The sequence below is a fragment of the Cinclus cinclus genome, chromosome 21 (genome assembly GCF_963662255.1).
Source record: "Cinclus cinclus chromosome 21, bCinCin1.1, whole genome shotgun sequence".
In the NCBI taxonomy this organism is placed as follows: domain Eukaryota; kingdom Metazoa; phylum Chordata; class Aves; order Passeriformes; family Cinclidae; genus Cinclus; species Cinclus cinclus.
Genome location: NC_085066.1, coordinates 9639408 through 9659967, shown reverse-complemented (window position 1 = coordinate 9659967; position 20560 = coordinate 9639408). Strand labels below are relative to the sequence as shown.

Genomic DNA, 20560 nt, shown 5'->3' with positions numbered 1-20560 from the left:
GGAGCCCAGCTTTCCCAATTCCCAGAGCAGCTTTCAGCTGATTATGGAAAGGCGCCATCAGCAGGAATGCGAGCATCACCTCACCCTGGTATGTTTGGAGAGCTCATGGACAGCCTGTGCCATGGGGAGGGGAGCATGCAAGGATCGTCCATCATCCTGATGCCTTGTGGGGGGACAGCTGGAGCCATAAATCAATGACACTGTCCTGCTCCATCCTACCCACCCTGCCTTTAGTTATCTCCCCATGCTGGATCATGGAACCACAGAGCGCTCTGGGTTGGAAAAGATCTTAAAACCCAACCTGTTTCACCCCCTGCCATAAGCAGGGACACTTTCCATGAGGCTGCTCCAAGCCCTGTCCAGCCTGGCTTGTCTCAGTTTGGGGTTTTTAGACCCTTTTTAGGAGCAAGGCCATGGTGGCACGCGTGGAGTCCTGGCCAGGCACGCTCAGGCTGGCTGAGCTTCTGTTGGAAAGCTCCGCCGTGCCTCTCACAAACACCAGATGCTCCACGCCGGGGAAACAAAGAGCACTTTCCTGTAAACAACAGCATACTGCAGCCCTCTCCCAAGCACGAACAATGGGAACCAACAAAACAAGTGAAAAGAAAAGAGGTGGAAAACAGAACAGCGCACGTGTGTTGCGGGGGGGGGGGGGAGAGCTGGATGCAGAGGGAAGAATGGGAAAAGTGCTGGATGCAGGTGGGAGATGAGCTCTGTGGGAGCTGCTGTCTCCTGTCATTGTGCAGGGCTGGATATGGGGAGAGGGAGCACAGGGCACCATCCTCTCCATGAAGTCCCAGAAGGTTTGGGTGGGAAGAGACCTTAAAGCCCATTCCATTCCATTCCATTCCATTCCATTCCATTCCATTCCATTCCATTCCATTCCATTCCCTGCCATGAGCAGGGACAACTTCCACTATTCCAGGCTGCTCCAAGCTCTGTCCAACCTATCCTGGAACACTTCCAGGAATGGGGCAGCCACAACCTTTTACTTCTTTTTCTTCCCTAACCCTTTTCTTTCTTTTTTTTCATGGTTGCAGCTTGCAGGGGTCACAAAGAGCTTCTTTGGGAAGGAAGACAAGGCTGGAAGAGCTGATGTGGAACAACAAAGAGTTAAGTAACTTGGGGCTTCCCCAGCAGTGCCTGGGGAGTGGGAACAACAGATCCTAGAGGAAATGCTTTGAGACTGCCAGAGATTTGGTTAGTTCTCATAGGCCAGAGTGAATATTTGGGCATCAAACAGCACAAGAAGAAATATTTTCCTCGCTACTGCAGATCTTAGAGTGAGATTAAGGAGCGTGAGCAACAAGGAATGTGTTGCAATGCTGTTATATAAAGCAAGGACAGGCTCTCAGGTGAGTCTGTCACACAGCAAATTCATTGAGGGAGGTACCAGAAATCCCAGCTTCTCTGTCCTGGAGGGGACAGGTAAATAACATGCAATTCCTTTAAACAGTCCCACATTTATTGTCCCCAAACTGGCAGCTCAGACACACCGATCTCTCCCATCTGAGGATAAATCTTCAGTTCCAAGCTGCAGAACAGAGATGTTATCATTGACTTGTGGGCACCAGTTGGGGGTGGCCTGGGGGGCAGATGAATGCAGGAGGAATACACTCCAAATTAGAAGGATATCAAGGCTGGAAGTGTTAAAATTTAAGATTAGGGCTTGTTCAGCTTTGTTTTTCATCACCATAATTTCAGACCATTTGATCATTTTCTTCCAATTTAGGAAAAACTCTGGTTTTGCCTTCAGAGGAAACGCTGGCACCACATCAGACAAACACCTCCCTAGTGAAAAAAGCAGGAATCCTAAAAAGGGGACTGTGACCTTGCCTGGAGGCAGCTGCAGGGACTAAATCCTCAGGTACACCTGCTAATCCTCAGGAAAAACAGAGCAACCAGCAGAAACTCTTGCTGCTCAAGCTTGTAGGGAGATTTCCAGTGAAAATGCCACATAATAATAATAATAATAATAATAATAATAATAATAATAATAAGCTAAGTTATATGAATCAAAATATTTTAAGGAATTACATCTATTTGCATACCAAGACAAACTGAGGAGCTGCATTTCCAGAGCCACCAAGGGAGGACGAGCAGAAATGAGAGGTTTAAAGAGCCCTTTTCAGCCCGGTGTGAGGGTGGAAAAAAATAAGGATGCCCTGAAAATCGCCCAGGAGGGGCAAGGCAGGAGGTGGCATCGGGTCCCCACACAGGGACCGCGGTTCTCCGGCCCCCTCCAGTGGCTACAGAACAGGGAGAGGCAGGCAGGATCCAGGCTTTCCCAAATCCTGAGCCATCCTCCCCTTCTCCGTGCTTTTGCACCGGAGTATCTCTATTGGGTTTAATATTTATCTTTATCTGTACGTGGCCCACTGCAGGTACCTCCCACCTGCCCTCAGGTCTGATCCTGCTGCTGTCCCAAACCATTATGACACTGGGAAAAGCCAACAGGTGCTGGTGGGCACTTCTGAAAGTGGCATTTTGTCCCCTCTGTTGTGTCCTGCCATGGTTTTCTTCACTGGAAGAAGAGGAAGGGCTAAAAAGGTACTATAACTCAAGGGCTGGTTTGAGATAAAAAGGGCTTTACTTGGCTTCAGGCACTGAAGAACACAAAACAAAAAAAAACTCCTCCAAAACCAACCAGAAAACCACTTCAACCCACCAGATGCCTTTCCCCCACCTTTTGCAAAATGAGCAGGAAATGACATTTGGATCCCAGCTACCAGCATTCCCCACCCTGGAAATCCTCGCCTAGCAACAAAGACAAGAAAGCCAACGTAAAAAGACAGCTTTGGAGCAGCTTGGCTGATTCCAGGTCTGGTTTGGTTCTTCAAGCATTTTCCAAATTTTATCCTGTCCTATCCAAGCCTCCATCAAGGCCATGCCATGCACACTTTATACATTCTGCACAAATGGAATGGGCATTTTTCAATGGATGAGATGTACACTGCAAGAATGTTTAATTTCCCACCCACAACTTCACACAACTACCAATTTTTACTCACATTATTTGAGCATGCCCCATGGACAACATGGGAAAAAACACCTTTACAAAAGGGAATGCTTTTGTACATAGGAGGGAAGGGTGAAGTCCAAGCTAAGGAAAAAAGAAATGCTGTTTATATAGTGTGAAAGGATAGAAATGCATGACTTATTGGGATTTCATACTGGAAGACTATTGTATCTGGACTTCAAAAGGACAGGATAAGGCAGAGGATGTAGTGTTTGGTCCTACAGGACAGGACAATGAAGTCTATGAATATCCTGAATCTATTGCAAGATTTTTAACTCTCTCCAGTGAAAATTCCAAATTCTCTGTGTATTAAACCAGCTCAGCTAAGCTATCCAATCAGCAGCAACCAATCTCCACAGAGACTTCATTCCAACAGAATCCTGTGCACCTACAGCTTAATTTTATGTGAGTTGTCCCCAAGTTGGATTCATTCCAGGCCATCAAGCCAAAGGTTTGGCTTTTTCCAGAGGCAAAGTCCCTCAGTGAAGATGGAAGTTGGATGGATGATCTAGGCACTCCAAAGCTTTGATTCTGTACATCTCCAAGCTACTGATGAACCTCAGGCTGGGTTGCTACTAGGCTGGGAGAACTATCCTTAGACCTGGAGAGATCCACGCTCAGGGGAATCCTTTGGATGGGATCTCTAATTAACATTGTAGCAGGCTCAGATTTAATTACAGACCAGACTTACATCAAGCACTGAGTTGAGTCGATTCTCTCAATTTCTTGGGTGGCCCTCTAGCATTCCCATGGAGGCATCTCACTACAGCTCATTCCAGGTGGAACCACATCCATAGGCTGAGCACAGGAACAGGGAATGGTTACAGCCCCAGGGCTGCCAGAACTCCAGGAGCATTTGAACACCACTCTCGGGGATGCACAGGATGGGATTGTTGAGGTGTCTGTGCAAGGCCAGGAGATGGACTGGATGATCCTTGTGGCTCCTCCCAGCTCTCCCCACACCCATCCTACCACCTTCACCCCAAGTGGGAGTCCCATTTACAAAACAAAAATCCTCAGGGAAAAACCAACCCCAAAAGCTGTTTCCGTGGCGTTTTCTCCAGACAGCCCATCTCATTTTCTGCCTCCCCATACTGGGGCTCAGGAGCACGGTCAGCTCCTGCAAACCATATGGATCCCCCACCAAGGTGCCAAGAGGCTTTACAACCTGTTTGCATCTCCCAGGCATGTTCACACCTCTATAACGCCAGTGCACAACTTGCTGCCAGCACTGGGAAAACCAAAACCAGCTGCAGCCCTGGGAAGGGAACGGTGCAGAACTGCCCCTCCTCATCCACTGCACCTCACCTGGAGAAGGTCTGGAAATAGCCTCTGCTTTGGTTTGCTTTTGCATTTGTTTATGTCTCTAGGAAAAGAACATTTTGGAACTACTGTTGAGGCAAATCCATAGAGTCCAGGGACAGAGCTTGGAGCAACCCGGGGTAGTGGAAGGTGTCCCTGCTCATGGCAGGGGCTTGGACCTAGGTGGGCTTTAAGGTCGCTTCCAACCCAAACCAGGTTGGGATTCTCTTATCTTTAAGGTCACATCTGGAAAATTGTCTTTGCCAACTGGATGAGCACAGGAAGAAGAGCTAGCAAAGAGAAATCATCCCCAAAAAAACCCCCCAAAAAACAAAACAAAACAAAAAAACCCAAAAAACCAACAACAACAAAAAACCACAAAAACAAACAAGCAAAAAAAACCCCATAACACAGTGACTTTACTTAAATCAGTAAAGTTAAAGCAAGTACCAATTATCACTTGAGATTTTTCCCAAGCTCCTGAGGCACCATCATCTCTATCCTTCTAAAGTTGCTGTTTTGACAATTCCTCTGCACTGGCCACATCATGGGCTGACCCTGTGACCCCAACAAAAGGCTGCTGACTCCCTGAAGAATGACTCTTTGGGGAGTCTGTGGCATGAAGAGGCACTGGAAATCAAAGGGGCCCAGGCTGCTGGATGCAATGCTGTGAATAGAAGCACAAAATCTCCCAGTTCCTCAAAAAAAAAAAAAAAAAAATCCTTTTTTCCTCCCTTTGTCACAATGCAACCAAAACAGACCTGTTATCTGGATCTGGGTGGGTTTTCTCTGGTCTTACCATGAGGTATGGAGCAAACTGTAGGTAGGAACTTCTGGGTTTATGCGCTGTAATGGGATAACCAGTAAAGGAGGGACACTTTGTCCACACAGTAATGCCACAGAGCCCCCCGGTGTGTGCCTGTGTGTGTGAGAGACACAGATCAGTAACAGAGGTTACACGTTTGCCAACAGCTACAGGATATATTGTATTTACTCCAGCAACACCCACACACGTTCAGCAGCCTCTCCCCAGGGAAATAAAACACACACGGCAACACTGCACCCCAAATCAGGAGGAGGAAAAAAAAAAATCCACAGGAGCAGGGAATGATGTGCACTCTATGAGGGGGGAAAGGGGCAGGATTTTGGCTCCATCAGGGCACTCATTTACCAAGTCAAACTGTCCCCAAAAGCGGCCAGCTGCCCTTTAACTGTGTTCGTGGAGTAAAAACTGTTTAATGGGGTCGGGGATTGGGAGGCTACGGATCAGATGCAGGCGGGATTTGCCAAGGATTCTCCGCACAGCTATGCGGCACAGAGACAAGAGGTTCCGGGCTCGGCCTGCAAGGAAAAACACAGGGAAGGATTACTGGGGATTAAAGGAGAAAGGGAGAACAGCAGCATCAAGGGGGGCAGGAGGGCCAGGTGTGCACAGATCCTGCCCTGGGAGGAGGCCAAAGCACCAGGATTTGGAGCAGGCTGGAAGGGCCAGCTAGGGGCCGGACTGGGCTGGTGACCACGGGGGCATCGCTGCCAAGGGAATGGCTGGAGCTGCGGCAGAGGGGGTTTAGGCTGGATTTCTGGCAAAGGTTCTGCCCCAGAGGGTGCTGGGCACTGCCCAGGTTCCCCAGGGAATGGGCACAGCCCCGAGGCTGCCAAGACCCCGAGGAACATTTGGACATCGCTCTCAGGGAGGCACAGGGGGATTGTTGGGGTGTCTGTGCAGGGACAGGGGCTGCACTTTGATCCTTGTGCATCCCTTCCAACTCCATGGTTCTATTTGGATCATTTTAAAATTTTGTAGATGCCTTGTTTTTTCTCACCTATTCCCTGGGAAACTGACAGCCAGCTCAGTGGCCAGCTCAGCCTTATCCCAACTTTCTTTTCAGGGCTTCCTTGGAGTCCATGGAGAGCTCTTCCAGCACAGGGACAAGAGGATGGTGGTGCCCACATTGATTCAGGAGCTGGACCTCCACGGCATCACTCCATTATCCCATATGCTTCACCTGAGCAGCCCGATTTGCCTCCTAAACCCAGGCCTAATAGGACTCCAGCTTATGTGAGCCACCCTCAGCAGAAGCCCAGGCAGGTTTGCAAACCAGCCCCATGAAAAACTGAGTCATATGGGGATGTGAGCTGTATCCCACACCCTGAATCTCTCTGAAATCTCTCTGGAGCTCAAGAGGGAAACCTCCCTTCCATGTCGGTGCAAAGCTGTGGCCTTCACCAGGTGGGTTTCCGAGGTGTTGCACTTTTCCCCACCTTTTTTCACCTCCATCTGAGCTTCCTCCTGCCCCTTTTGACCACTGTTTGTGCTTTCCTTTCTCCAGCAGTCTGTCCACATTAAACTCCCTCTTGGATCCAGAGCCCAGGGCTGCACAGGAACAGCTGGGACACACCTGTGTGGCTCTGGACAACTGGATGCCACTGGTGATTCACAGCCCCAAAGTTCAGCTTGGATAGGGCCCCTAAGCCTTGCCTACCTGAGTAGGCAATGGAAAAGAGCTGGGAGATATGAAAAAGGTGGAGCAATAGACAGAGGCTGGGCTGCTGAAGGACTCAAGAGGGGAAAACATCATGTGAAGGTATTAAATGCAACAGGGGAAAAGCAGGGAGTGGAGAAGTCATTAATGCTCTGTTTGCGAGCTTGTTAGACCCTTTTAGCTAACAGCTGAAGGTCCTTGAAGCCAGAACAGCAATACCCACCCCACCACCTCAGCAGCACCTTCACCTCCAAACAACCCCTCCAAAGAGCTCTCCCACATCTCCAGGGACCCAAACCCACTCACCCCTGGCTTCTTTGAACACCTCCAGCGCCTCGGCGTTCACCTTGACCCTCCCCGTGGCCTCAACTCCCCAGGCCTCCACCTTGACGAGGTTGAGATCCGCTCCAAAGTCAACGAGGAGGCGCACGAAGGCGGGCTCGCAGCCGTGCCGCAGCACGGCGTCCAGCACGCACACGGGCGAGCCCCGCGAGAAGCCCTGCACGTTGATGGGCCCCCAGCAGTTAAAATCCGGGTTGGCTCCCGCCTGGAGCAGCAGGCGGAAGCAGGGCAGGTTGTGGTAGGCAGCGCTGATGTACAGGGGACACACCACCAGCGTGGTCAGCGGCCGCAGCGCCTGCCCAGACCCACGGCTCGCCAGCTGGTGGTTCACGTCCACATCTGCGCCGTACCTGCTCCGGGGAGAGGGAGGAAGGGTTGGGAATGGCACGGCAGGAGGCTGAAGGACACGTGCAGAGTGAGGAACCCGCCCATCCCGACCCTCAGCTGGGCTTGGCAGCGCTTCTGAGAGAGGACAAGGGAGCCAGCACAGTCTGATCTCCCAGAAGCAAAGATGTTTCCCTGCCCAAAACAGTCCAGGATTTGGAGAGAGGAGGAGCAGTGGCATCCTTGCCCTCCTGATGGACTGGGTTTGCATGGCAAGATTTTGGTAGTGGGAGGGTACAGGGGTGGCTTCTTTCAGAAGTTTCCTCCATGTTGGATGACGGGGAACAGGTGATGCCTTGGGTTTTAGCTTTTACATTTTGCAGAATCTCTGCTGCTTAGTGTGTAACTCTGAAACTTCATGTTAGGTGTTAGTAAGTTCTCTTCACAGGGTAGTTAGACACAACAATTCCTTTCTAGCTAGAGAATCAAGGATAACCAGTACCCAAAAAGCAGAAACAATGGCGAGGGAAAGGGAGCAAGCCAGGGGAGTGAGAGTTCATAGCCTGGGGCTGTGGTTGGATAATTGACCCCACTATGTAGATGAATCAAAACTTATGAAAGTGTAAAAACTTGTGACTGGGATCCATCTTGGATTTGATTTGGGTGTAGCCCTGGCCAGGCTCTTGCACTGCCCAAGGTGTATCCTTTCAATAATACCTATTTAATTCCTTTTGCTCTGCCTAGTCTCTGTTCCAGGTCAGCCTTTCCAGGCAACACAGGTAGAGCTTGAAGAAGGCAGGAGGGGTGGGGAAAAGTGTTTTATAAGATTCATTCCACTTCTCATTACCCTGGTCTGATTTTATTACGAATAAATTAAACTGATACCCCCAAGCTGAGTCTGTTTTGCCCATGATAGTACTTAATGGGAATGATCTCTCCCATTCCTTATCTCTCCCATTCCTTATCTCGACCCAGGAACCTTTAGTTGTATTTTCTCTCCTCTCGTGTCTTGGCACCAGGGAGGGCTCAGCCCTGAGCCAGCACCACGTAATGCTGGATACTAACGAGCTGCCTGTGGAGCAGGGATGTTTCCAGATTACTCCACTGAAGAGGGATGCTGAAATAACTTCCCTCCAGGATAAAATGGGCCAAAAAAGCAACACAGGCACTCGATCCCAAACAGCAGGGAAATGGAAACAGGGATCTGCACTCCACAGTGAAACATCTGTGACAAAACTCTGATCCTGAAGGAACTGCAAGGGCTGGAATCTGCTGGGGATTTCACCAGGCAGTGGGGGCAATAATTCCACATTCCTCCCACACAGTTTGGATGGGAAGAAGAAGGAAGAAAACACAATCCTTATGGAGTAGCTGGTTTTAACCGAAAAGCCCAGTCTGTTCTACCCACAGAGTGAGAAAAAGTTCCTTCACCCACCAGTCCCTCTCCCCACATTGCAAACTGAGCCCTCAGAGAACCAGGTTTTTCCTAGACAGCATTGCATTCCTTTGAGGAGTTCATAAAGATAAGGAAAATACCTGGGGACAAATCCTACCTCAAAGCAGGCACAGTTCTCACTGAAACCAGAAGGGACTGCTCCCTGTCCAGCAAATATTTAACCAAATCCTCCAGCTCTGAGAATGGGAAGAGTCTCATTTAAATTAAGCACACCCAGAACACGGGCTGAGAGGCTCCTCTAAAAGCTGCAAATGGCACAAAGTGTATTTTGCCCCTTAAAATCAGATTACATGAACATTTAGACAGAGTTACTTGTGCTGCTGTGGGACTTCCACAGGGCTGTTGTAAATCCACCGCCTCCTGAGCAGACAGCAGATCTTCCTTCATTTCAGTCCTTTCTTCCCCCATTATTCCCATCAAAATTCTCAGTGGAAGCCCTCAATTCAAAGTAAACCCCCAAACTGTACTTTTAGCAGGGTCAGGCATGCACCTGAGGGATGGGGGTGATCTGGCAACTCTCTTTTTCCCAGTTTTAGCCTGGCAAAAGAATCCTTGCTACCCTCAGCCCTACTGCAGGTAGCAGTGGGTCCTACCACAGCATGATCCCAAATTATGAGGAATGTCGTTTATACCCTGGCATTAGAACCCCAAATATTTGCAGCAGCCTCCTACTAAAATGGATCCCTATTCCATAGCCACATATGGATTTACTATTCATGGATGGGATTTCACCTCTTGCTTGGTTCAGCACTTGTAGGAATGGCCAGGGATCCCAATGGCATTACCATAGGATTTTCAAACCAGGTGATGTTTAGATACCTGCAGCAAACCTGACTGGGTTCAGGTTCTCTCAAAATATTCCCTCCTGCCTCAGGAAAAGCATCTTCCTCATTGCACTCCCTCTGCTAAATCCTGTAGATCCAACATTTTGAAAATCCCTGTAACATAAAGGCTGCATTTTTCACTAAGTAACTCTGCACAGATTTGTGAAATCCCTACTCTGAGATATTTGAAATTTTGGGCAATCTGACAATTTGGTATTAGCTTAGCAGCACTGGGAGAGACATTGGCTAATAAAAAGAGATTGGACAAACTCCAGTTAATTTTTAATCCTGAAAGTTGTCCAAAATTTTACTTTTAATATTGCTGGTGAGATATCCCAAGGAGCAGACACATAAATCAAGGCATCAACTCTCCCTGTGCTGCTGAAATACCATTTGCTACATTTCACCCCGCCTGGGTGGAGAGAGCAGGGGAGACTTTTTGGGAATGCAGTGAGTTGAATGCTGTATCAACAAGCCCATGCTGATGGGAACATCCTCGTCTCAGCTTGTTGGGAAAGGAGCAAGGACGGGAGAATTATCTTTCCTTCTTCCTCAAAGCTGCACTTGTATGAAAATTCAAAAAAGGAAGAAAATCCCCAAAGATTTTAAATCTTTTCCTATTCAAACCCTTTTGTTATTTTCTAGCATTTGAGGTAGTCATAGGGATTCCTTTGATTTTCTTTTTTCACTATTTCTCCCTACAGCCTACATTTTCCCATTATGGTCCCTTATTATCTGGCATCTACAGCCCACAGAGTTGTCCAGCACGACCCCTTGGACAGAAACCCTCCAATTTAAAAAGAAGGAATAATCAGGGCACGCCACAGAAGGAACAATTCAAGTTCCTACAGCGTCCTGCTACACCCTGAGCCCCGCTGGTGCTGCCAAGGGAGTCTCCTGATGGAAAACCCAACACCCAGGGAGATTTTTTCAAGGAATCCACCTCCCTCCTAACTGCAGTCAGGGGCATGGGATTGAAAGATTTGCATCTAACTGGATGGGGGGGTCAGAACTGGAGACTCCTGGAGCAGAACAGGTGGGAACAGACCCGCTGCCAAGGCCAAGCAACGGGAAATCCAATAGGATGTCCCTCTGGTCACCTCTCCACCCTCTCCTCTCCAGTCCAAAAGGTGTGGAGGCTGCAAGCAGGTCAGGAAGGAAGGATGCAGAGGGAGCAGGAGAAGGGAGAGGCAGCCCTGAGGCCAGCCCCCAGCTCTGACCTGATGAGCTCCCGCAGGATGTCGGCGCGCCCCACCCGTGCCGCGTGGTACACCGGGGTGCTGCGGTGGTGCCGGCTGCCGTTGGGATCAGCGCCGGCCTCCAGCAGGATCTTGGCACACTCCAGGTGCCCGTTGACCACGGCCACGTAGAGGGCAGTCTGCCCCTTGACGTCCACCAGGTCGATCTCGGCCCCTTTGCGCAGCAGGAATTCGACGCAGGGGCCGTGGCCGGCGGTGGCCGCGATGCGCAGGGGGGTGCAGGGCAGCCACCCGCAGCACCACACGGACTTCTCGTTGATCCGGCTGCATTGGGGGGAACACGCAGTGAGAGAAGCCCCCATTCCTTCCAGGAAGGTGCCCAGGTTCCCCAGGGAATGGGCACAGCCCCGAGGCTGCCAAGACCCCGAGGAACATTTGGACATCGCTCTCAGGGAGGCACAGGGGGATTGTTGGGGTGTCTGTGCAGGGACAGGGGCTGCACTTTGATCCTTGTGCATCCCTTCCAACTCCATGGTTCTATTTGGATCATTTTAAAATTTTGTAGATGCCTTGTTTTTTCTCACCTATTCCCTGGGAAACAACACCACTGACAGCCAGCTCAGTGGCCAGCTCAGCCTTATCCCAACTTTCTTTTCAGGGCTTCCTTGGAGTCCATGGAGAGCTCTTCCAGCACAGGGACAAGAGGATGGTGGTGCCCACATTGATTCAGGAGCTGGACCTCCACGGCATCACTCCGTTATCCCATATGCTTCACCTGAGCAGCCCCATTTGCCTCCTAAACCCAGGCCTAATAGGACTCCAGCTTATGTGAGCCACCCTCAGCAGAAGCCCAGGCAGGTTTGCAAACCAGCCCCATGCAAAACTGAGTCATATGGGGATGTGAGCTGTATCCCACACCCTGAATCCCTCTGAAATCTCTCTGGAGCTCAAGAGGGAAACCTCCCTTCCACCCTGGTGAAAGCTCTGGCCATTCCACTCAGGATATGATTCTCTGACTTCTGGAACTTTTAGCAGCCCCAAAAATCTCCTGTCAATCACCTGACAGATGCTGCCCCTGGACAGTTGAAGCAGAGCAGTGCTTCAGGGTGGCCTTTAGTTGTGCCAGAGGCTGCACACTTGTACAGACCCTGCCTCAAAAATCATTAAAAAAAAAAAAAATTAAACAACCCTCTTCCTTTTGCCCCTTTTTCAAGTGAGATGTCCCAAACTGGTAGCCCAGACAAGCTGTGCCTGCCCCACTCCTGGAAATGTCCAAGTCCAGGTTGGACTTTGGGGCTTGGAGCTGTTTGAATGGAAGGTGTCCCTGGCCATGGCAGGGGTGGAATGAGATGAGCTTTGAGATCCATATCTACCTCCAAATTCAAAGACATCACATCTCTGCTCACTCCACCTGTGGAATGGAGCTGTGGGTTCCACCCTCTGCTTCCTGTCAAACTCTGCTTTTTCCTATCAAAAAATCTCAGTCCAAGGGTCCCAAGAGCCCCAGCTGTCCAGGTAGCAGAAAGAAAGGCTGGTTCATTCCCAGTTTTTGCTGAAGTAACACCTTTTTTTGAGGCTGGGAAACATTTAGCACTCTAAGCAGATTTCTCCATGATGCAGGAAAATTAATTAACTATCCCCACTGTCACAGGGTTAGCACTGGGCAGATTTTGTAACGTGGGGTGTTTCAGGTTTATAGCTGATTGTAATCCCTTTTGTATGTTTTCCCCATTATCCATAGGCTCCTGTTTTCCTGGTATAACATTCCTATCCTGATCTGAAAAGAGTTCAGGCACAGCAGCCACAGCCTCATGAGCTGCTGTGAGATTTGCCTCCTGGGAAACCAGGGGAATGATGTGGGGGAAAGGGGAGCATCCACCTACCCTGACACCACTCCCATAAAAAACCCCTGGATCCCTGGAATTGTCCAAGGCCAGGCTAGACAGGGCTTGGAGCAAACTGGGACTGTGGAAGGCGTCTCCATCCGTGATAGCGGGTGAGATAAGATGAGCTTTGAAGCCCCTTCCAACCCAAACCGTGCTATGAGAAAAATGGGATGCATTGGGGGTCACTAAAAGGAGCAAGCTCTGGGGACAACAAGAACATCCCAGGAAACACCTCTCCCCAAAAACATCAGGTGGGATGGGAGTCCTCAAAAGGTCCAGGCTGTGGGAACAGTGGGAAGAACGCCCTGACACCTCTGACAAAGAAAAGGCTGAGATGGGAGTCCCCAAAAGGTGCAGCTGGGAGGGGGGCAAGTGAAGCATCCTTCCATAAAAATTCACATCCCTGGAAATGTCCCAGGCCAGGCTGGCTAAGGCTTGGAGCACCTGGGAGAGTAGCAGGTGTCCCTGCCCATGGCAGGGGTGGCACAGGACGCTGAGCACAGTCCGTGGAACACGGGTGGGACGCGGGCGGGACGCGGGTGGGACGCGGGGCAGCCGGAGCGCTGCACGGGGAGCAGGCAGGCGGCGGGGCCGTGCCGGCAGGGCTGTATGCCCACCTCTGGAAGCTCTCGTCCTGCAGCAGGCTGCGCAGGGTGGGCAAGTCCCCCACGAAGGCCGCGTCGTGCAGCCGGGTGTCCTCGCAGCGCTCCAGCGGGTGGTCGCAGAACTGCTCCCGCAGCCATTCCTTCAGGTTGCGACCTGCGCTGGAGAGAGGCACACAGCGGCATGAGAAAGGGGCGCCGAGCCGAGGGGATTACCCCGCTGACCCCCGGCACGGCCACCCCGGACCCCCAGCCCACGGTACCTGCCCGGGGCCGGCCCGTCCCCGCCCTCCGCCATCGCGCCCCGCCGGCCCCGCTCGCCCTCCCCCGGTGCCTCCCTCGGTCCCTCCTTCCCGGCCTGATTGGCCCCGCTTCGCTTCCTGCTCCCGTTAAGGTGGATTCTCCCCGCCGCCAGCCCGGCCGCTTGTTTTTCTCGGGGAGCTGCGGCTCCTTCCTGCCGCTGCGGGCACCGGCGGGGCTGGCGCAGCTCGGTGGGGACCGGGCACTTTCCCGCAGCTTTTGTGGGCTCCTGTTCTCCCCGTTTCTGGTCATTTTCCTGATTCTGTCCCGGTTTTCCCGCAGCGCAGCTTCCTGGATCTTCTCTTGGCACAGATCCACCCTGTGCATCCCTGAGAGCTCCTGGAGCTCTGGCAGCCTCGGGGCAGTGCCCAGCACCCTGTGGGGGAAGAACCTTTTCCTGATCTCCAGCCTGATCCTACCCTGGCAGAGCTCCAGCCGCTCCCTCGGGTGCTGTCCCTGGTCACAGCGAGCAGCGATTGGAACTGTCCTACAGAATGAAGATGCAGGCCATGCTGAGATCTCTTCCTTCTCTCTCCTCCTTCTCCTCTTCTTCAGGCTGAACAAGCCAAGTGCTCTCAGCTGGTCCTTATCCCTTCACCATCTTCGTTCTCCCTATTCCCTTGACCATCTCTGTGACCTTTCTTTCAACACCCTTTGATAGCTTTATATCCTCATTATTGCTCTCCAAGCATTAAAAACACACCCTCAGCTTCTTGAGTGCACATTTTTGAGTCTCCAGTGGCAGTAAGGAATGTTGGTCATCCATCCGCCCATCCATCCCTCCCCGCTCCTGCTGCTCTGTGGCAGGATATCCCTCCTGGCTCTGGCTGCAAACACGGTTTCCTGTAACTTGTAACTGGGGCTTGAGGAACATGCAGGAAAGAGGCACAGTCTGCAAATCCAACCCATTCCCTTTGCCTGCTGGAAAGGGATGGGATTGATAGGAATTTCAGATCCACTGGTGCTCCCACCTTCCCCTGCCTGCAGCCCTTATGCCACTGGATGAGGCACACCCAGGGCCAGGAATTCCTTGCTTGGTTTCTAACCCCAATTTACAGTTTCATCCAGAGGCTCTGTGTGCCCCATTCCATGTCCACTCCCAGGAACAGGGCAGGGAAGCAGCCATACATGTCCCAGTTCTCTGCTGTATCCCTTAGACATTTAATGAGAATATATTTCTTGAGCTCCTCCAGCACCAGTGGAGCAATGGGGTTTTTCAGAGGAAAAACCATGTTGGTCCATGGGGTTTTTGGTTTTTTGGTGTTTATTTTTTTTTTTTTTTTATATTTGGAGCTAATTCTTCTCTTCTCCTGCAGGGGAAGTGTAGACAGGTGAGAAAGGGGAGCAGAGGGTGCAGCACTGTTTATTTGCAATATATCCATGTGGGAAAAGCAGAGCCCTAGGAGGGGAATAAAGCAATGGATAAACAGGACAGACAAAGCTGGAGTTGCTCATAGTTCAAGGTTCCTGCAGTTCTTGCTGCAACAAAGGCAGAAAGTTCTTACACACCATATCCCATTAGACTTTCCAGCAGTTTATCTCCTGAACCAGGCTTTTCTTCTCTCTCTTTTTTTTTATTTTGGCTTTTCCTTAAATGCATGTGCAAAGCAGCCCATTCCAAATTGTCCCGACGAGTTCTTGTACAGTGGTGATGAGAGGGAGTGACTGTGCAGACTCAGCCTCCAGCTCTGGAAATCCATAGGTATTGCAGAGAAATCCCATGGGGAAATGCACTAAATTCTGCCAGTTTATATCATTCTAAGTGGCTGCAGTGAGGAAGTGGAAATTTGCAAACAGTTCTCCATTTGGTGAAGACCTAGGAAACGCTTTTTCCAAGTCTGGAGAAATAATTTTGTCCAGCATATCCTGACTGCTCCTACCAGACGTACCAAGCTGAGGGGACAGGCTGTTGGCAATCCACACAGAAACTGGAGCCTGCAGGAGGAGGAGGCTTCCAGGGTCTCAAAATAGCCTCTTATCCAACACACACTACCTCACCTGCTAGGCAAGACCTTATCTCCAGCTCCTAACCCTGAAGCAATGAAAAAAAAAGCACTAAAATTCAATAAATAAAGCAAATAAAACTCCTCCTGCTGCTCCAGATGATACCTCAATCACCCACTCCACATTCACTAACATTTCCCACTGCCCCTCCTGAGCAGACCCATCCTCCCACTCCCCATCCTCTCCTAATCATGCTCTAAAAAAAACAAGGAGTTCACCCGTCCTACTCCTGGAAACAGGATCAGGAAAGGAACCAGCCCATCCACTGGGGTCCCATCAGAATCCTTTCCCCACTGCTCCTCCCTCCCTCCCTCCCTCCCTCCCTTCCTTCCTTCCTTCCTTCCTTCCTTCCTTCCTTCCTTCCTTCCTTCCTTCCTTCCTTCCTTCCTTCCTTCCTTTCCTTCCTTCCTTTCCTTCCTTTCCTTCCTTTCCTTCCTTCCTTTCCTTCCTTCCTCCCTCCCTCCCTCCCTTCCTCCCTCCCTCCCTCCCTCCCTTCCTCCCTTCCTCCCTTCCTCCCTTCCTCCCTTCCTTCCTTCCTTCCTTCCTTCCTTCCTTCCTTCCTTCCTTCCTCCCTTCCTTCCTTCCTTCCTTCCTTCCTTCCTTCCTTCCTTCCTTCCTTCCTTCCTCCCACTGGAGAAACTCTGCATCACCTGAACGTGGCTGAGGGGAAAAGAGGGGGCAGGGGTGAACTCCTGTTAATCCATAGCTTTTAGTTCCTGGAATGAAGCCAGTGGTTGCATTTAGTGCCAGACTGAGAAGAAAATGCACCTCCCTCTCATTCCCTGGATAAACATGGACATCTTGGGAGCCTTGCCTGAAAAGGTCAATGATTTATACCTGGTGCTAAAACCAGTGGTTAGTCCTGCCACCACCACCACCTCCAACGCCCTTTTCCAGGGGCGCCACACCTTTTAAATCCACCCAGGTTCCTCCCAGACCTTCCGAGTAGCAGGAAAAAAGCTGCATTATGAAATACTTTGCAATTGTAACTGCTTCAATGCCAGGGTCACAGTGAAGGAAAAGAAAGAAAAGAAGGAAAAAAATGCAGTGACCAGAAGTGTAATTCACGCTTAACTCAGTCCATAAAATTTCTCCCTGCCTGGATCTAAGCCATCAGCTTGGATTTGTAATGAACTCTCCAGTGAAGTTGCCCTAGTGATAAATGCATCTGTGGGGAAAGAGGTGGGGGGAGAAATCCCTCATCCCCCTGTTTTTAGCTCAGCCCGACGTTCTTCTGGGGATTTGGTGTAGTTCCTGAAGTGGATATGAAGGCATGCATTAACAGCAGAAAACAAGAATGAGAGATGGGAGGAGAACTGAATTCCAGCATCCAGGATGACATTAGGACTGGGGCTGGAAGCACAGTGATGACAACAGAAAGGTTGCTTGCAGTCCAAGAAGTTAATTCTGCTGCAAATGGGCCTAAATACCTCTGTCCTGAGGGAAAACAGGCAGCACTGTTGATGCATCAGCCAGCTGAATTTTAACCTTCCATCAGGTGTCCAGCACTTTGCTCCTTCAGTCCTGACTGGGAGAAAGTAGGGGGTGTAGAGTGGAGATTACACTGCAACTCCACAGAAAGACAGGGACTAGGAAATTATCCCATCCATCATCATCATCATCATCATGAGCCAAATTTGAACAGTCACCTCGCTGCTCCTGAAAAAAATGGGACAATCCATCCCGACAATGAGGGAAAAGGGCTAAAACTGAGTGAAGAACCACCAGGATTAAGGAAAAATGGCCCCCAAAAAGGGAGTATTCCCTATTGGTTGTGCCCAGAGGAGTGTGTGTCACACCACCTCTGATTGCTGGAATTTTGGTTAGGATTTTCCCAGAGGGTGCCTGTTAATAAAGAAACAGGGCAGCAAGTGTCCTACACGTCCCTTTGATTTCTCCAAATTAAATTATGGGATTCCCCACTTTTCTCTCATTCTTTTCCTATCATTTATTTCCATTAAGGGCACGTAAAAGGCTTTGGGAATCCTTGTGTGTTGTGCTGCAAGAATGCCTCAGGAGCATGAGGAACCCAAATCCATCAGCCTGGTGTCTCCCATGTCTCCAGCAGGATCGGGCCACAGGTTCCCAGCTCATGGATCAAGCACAGTTGCAGACAGTTTTTCTCCAGGGCCATCATCATCAACAAGTTTGAGGCAGGGAAGGAAAACACCAATGGAGTTTTTATCACAATTTTCCAGGACAAACAGCCATCCTTTGATGGCAGATGTGGGAATATCACAGGAGATGCAGGCGCCTCCTTTACTTCAGTCCACAAAGGAAACACCTCCTTACAGGCAGGTTAGAAAATACCAGAAAATCTGCTGAAGACAAGTTTCCATCCACAGCAAAGGGCTGCCCAGGAATGAGTCACTCAGGAACGTTTCAACCCACCTCCCACCATGGGATTTTCAGACAAAATGGATTTATTTGTGTTTTTAATGGTTGGGGTTTTTTTTCCCTCTTCAAAAAATATTCAGCTGTTGTTGGGAAAATAAAACTGGAAAGGGTTTTTTTCACACCCCCTCCACCATGTTTTTGCCATTTGAACAACTTTCAGCACTCATGTGGAATTATCAGAAGAAATAGCTCAAGGAAAAGGAAGAGTGGGGGGGAGGGGGGGGAAGAGCTGGGGAGGAGAAAAGCTCATTTCCAACATGTTCAGGAGTTGGACCTTGATGATACTTTTGAGTCCCTTCCAACTCAGTGATTCTGTGATTCTACATCCCTCCCTCTTCCCCTGAGTATGGCCATTGTCCACTTCATCCCAAAGCAGTGTTTCTGACACACAGAGAAGTAAAACAGTGAATGTTTCATAGAAATCATTGAATGGTGGACCTTCAAAGATAATCCAGTCCAACCCATCAAACAGTGAATATTCCATAGAAATTATAGAATAATTTGGGCTGGAAGGGACCTTTAAAGATCATCCAGTCCAGTCCACGAAGACATTCCAGGCAGTCCAGATCCATGCCCAGGGATGCATCTCCCAGTACTTTGGTAGTCAGGTTTTAAATGAGGCCTGCTGCAAAATTTGGTGTGATCAGCACTGAGTAACCCTGTCAGACACCTACATTAGTGACAAAAGGCTCACCAAGAACCCCACAGCAGCATCTACACCTCCACATTCCCTCAGAGGAAGTGATTTGGGATGTGCATCCAGCTTGGAACTGGCATCAGGACCTCCATGGCATTAGACCTCTATGGAAAAGCACAAAGGCAACAAATTCTGTCAAAAAAGGAGAAAATACAGCAAACAGGGGACTGTGCACAAATACGAGACATAAACAGATTAATTAAGCGAGCTCTCCAAGCAGCTGTGGCCTTGCAAGTGCTTGACTTTCCCACGTTAACACCGTGCTCTCAGCACACTGTTCCCCCCCAAAAAAAAATTCCCTGAAAATACAGCTGCCCACCCGCCTGCTGCACAGCTAGAGGATCCCAGCATTGAGTGAGTGCAGGCACTTAGGGCTGCCCCAGGCACAAGAGTCCCTTTATGGAGAGGCTCTCCAGGCACACAGGACCTGGAGCAGCCTCAGTGAACCAGCAGAGAAAAATAAACATCCTTCTCTTGGAAGTACCTCACACAATTTCATTAAGCTGGGCTTCAGCGGATGTGTATTTATTGAATGGAGCCCTCAGAGAAACAAAAAGTGGGGAGAGAAGCCCCCTTGGGTTGCTCTGCTGAGGGGGTGTTTAATGAAACCCAACAAAGCAAGAACCACCCCCGCCCTACCCGAAGCCCATTGCTAAAAAAAGAAACCCCAAAGTCAATTTTTAGTCGCGATTTGTGCAAGCACACTGCAGGCTCCAAGCCATTCCCTGAGGAAGGAAAGAAAGGTGTCTTTGGGAAGGGGGGCACAGGAATTCTGAGTGGGACTCCAGGCAGCGGCATTCCTGCCTGCTTTCCATCCATCCCTGGATGCTGGCCCACCTCCAAGGTGGGGTGTGAACACAAAACATTCCCCCCGTTGTTTGCCCCACTGCCATCCCGGCCTGGCTGCCGCTCACTAATTAAGAAATTAAAATTAACCCTCAGCTCCACATGTTCCCTCCCAGAGAAAGGATTCTTTTTCAAGGTATTCCAGATAATTTTTCTCTGCTTATGTTGTCTCTTTCTTTTAATTGGAAGTGACTCCAGGGACGTTACTTCCAATGTTTCAGATACCAAAACTAAGCTTCCAGTCTTGTTGCTTGGAGAGGCTGTGGCTGCCCCGGATCCCTGGAAGTGTTCAAAGCAGCTTGGACAGGGCTCAGAGCAACCTGGGTTAGTGGAAGGTGTCCCTGCCCATGGAACGAGACGAGCTTTAATGTCCCTTCCAATCCAAATTCCACAATTGTGTGAAAAAATAACACTGATTATCCTTTTTACAGCATCTCTCCCACCAGTGATGCAATACTTCTTTTATCAAATGATCCAAGTTTCTGTTCCTCCACTCAAAAAGAGGTCATGCAGTGGAGATGATACATTAGAAATGTCACCCTGCTGTGCTTGAGAGACCCAGAAAACACAGCCAGCCATGCCTGAAGAGCATAAAAATGTTTTACTTGTGATCCGGACAGCAATATAGCAATAAAAACTTTAAATGTTGCTAGAAAGATGTGATGTTAGCTTTCAGAATCACAGAATGCTCTATTTCTGCACTCAAAAAAGGTTTGCAGAGGGAGGTGAGTGGTTTTACTACACATGGCTGGGCTGGGGCAGAGAAGCAGAGATAATTATTATCCCTAATTAGGGATCTATACATAACCTATTAAGGCTTTGTTCCTCAAGGAGTGAAAGTTAAACTCTAATACAATGCAATTCACTCTTACTTTTGTT

The 20560-nt window shown here is 49.8% G+C and overlaps 1 protein-coding gene across 1 annotated transcript; it reads right to left on the bottom strand.

Moving 5' to 3' along the window:
- Positions 1-4204: 4204 nt before the first annotated feature.
- On the bottom strand, positions 4205-13735 carry ASB1 (ankyrin repeat and SOCS box containing 1). Its single transcript, XM_062506714.1, has 5 exons — positions 13701-13735; positions 13453-13599; positions 10971-11273; positions 7111-7496; positions 4205-5662 (listed from the first exon to the last, which is right to left on the bottom strand). The coding sequence occupies exons 1-5, from the start codon at positions 13733-13735 to the stop codon at positions 5529-5531; spliced, it is 1005 nt and encodes a 334-aa protein (XP_062362698.1). The 3' UTR covers positions 4205-5528.
- Between the last annotated feature and the right edge of the window lie 6825 nt (positions 13736-20560).

What these genes read in the sequence shown, in the direction of transcription:
- ASB1 (XM_062506714.1), bottom strand. Translation starts at nt 13,735, where the DNA reads ATGGCGGAGGGCGGGGACGGGCCGGCCCCGGGCAG. An exon ending in CAGGACGAGAGCTTCCAGAG is followed by an intron (nt 11,274 to 13,452) that starts GTGGGCATACAG and finishes CCCCCAATGCAG; the next exon opens with CCGGATCAACGAGAAGTCCG. An exon ending in ATCCTGCGGGAGCTCATCAG is followed by an intron (nt 7,497 to 10,970) that starts GTCAGAGCTGGG and finishes TCCCCGGAGCAG; the next exon opens with GTACGGCGCAGATGTGGACG.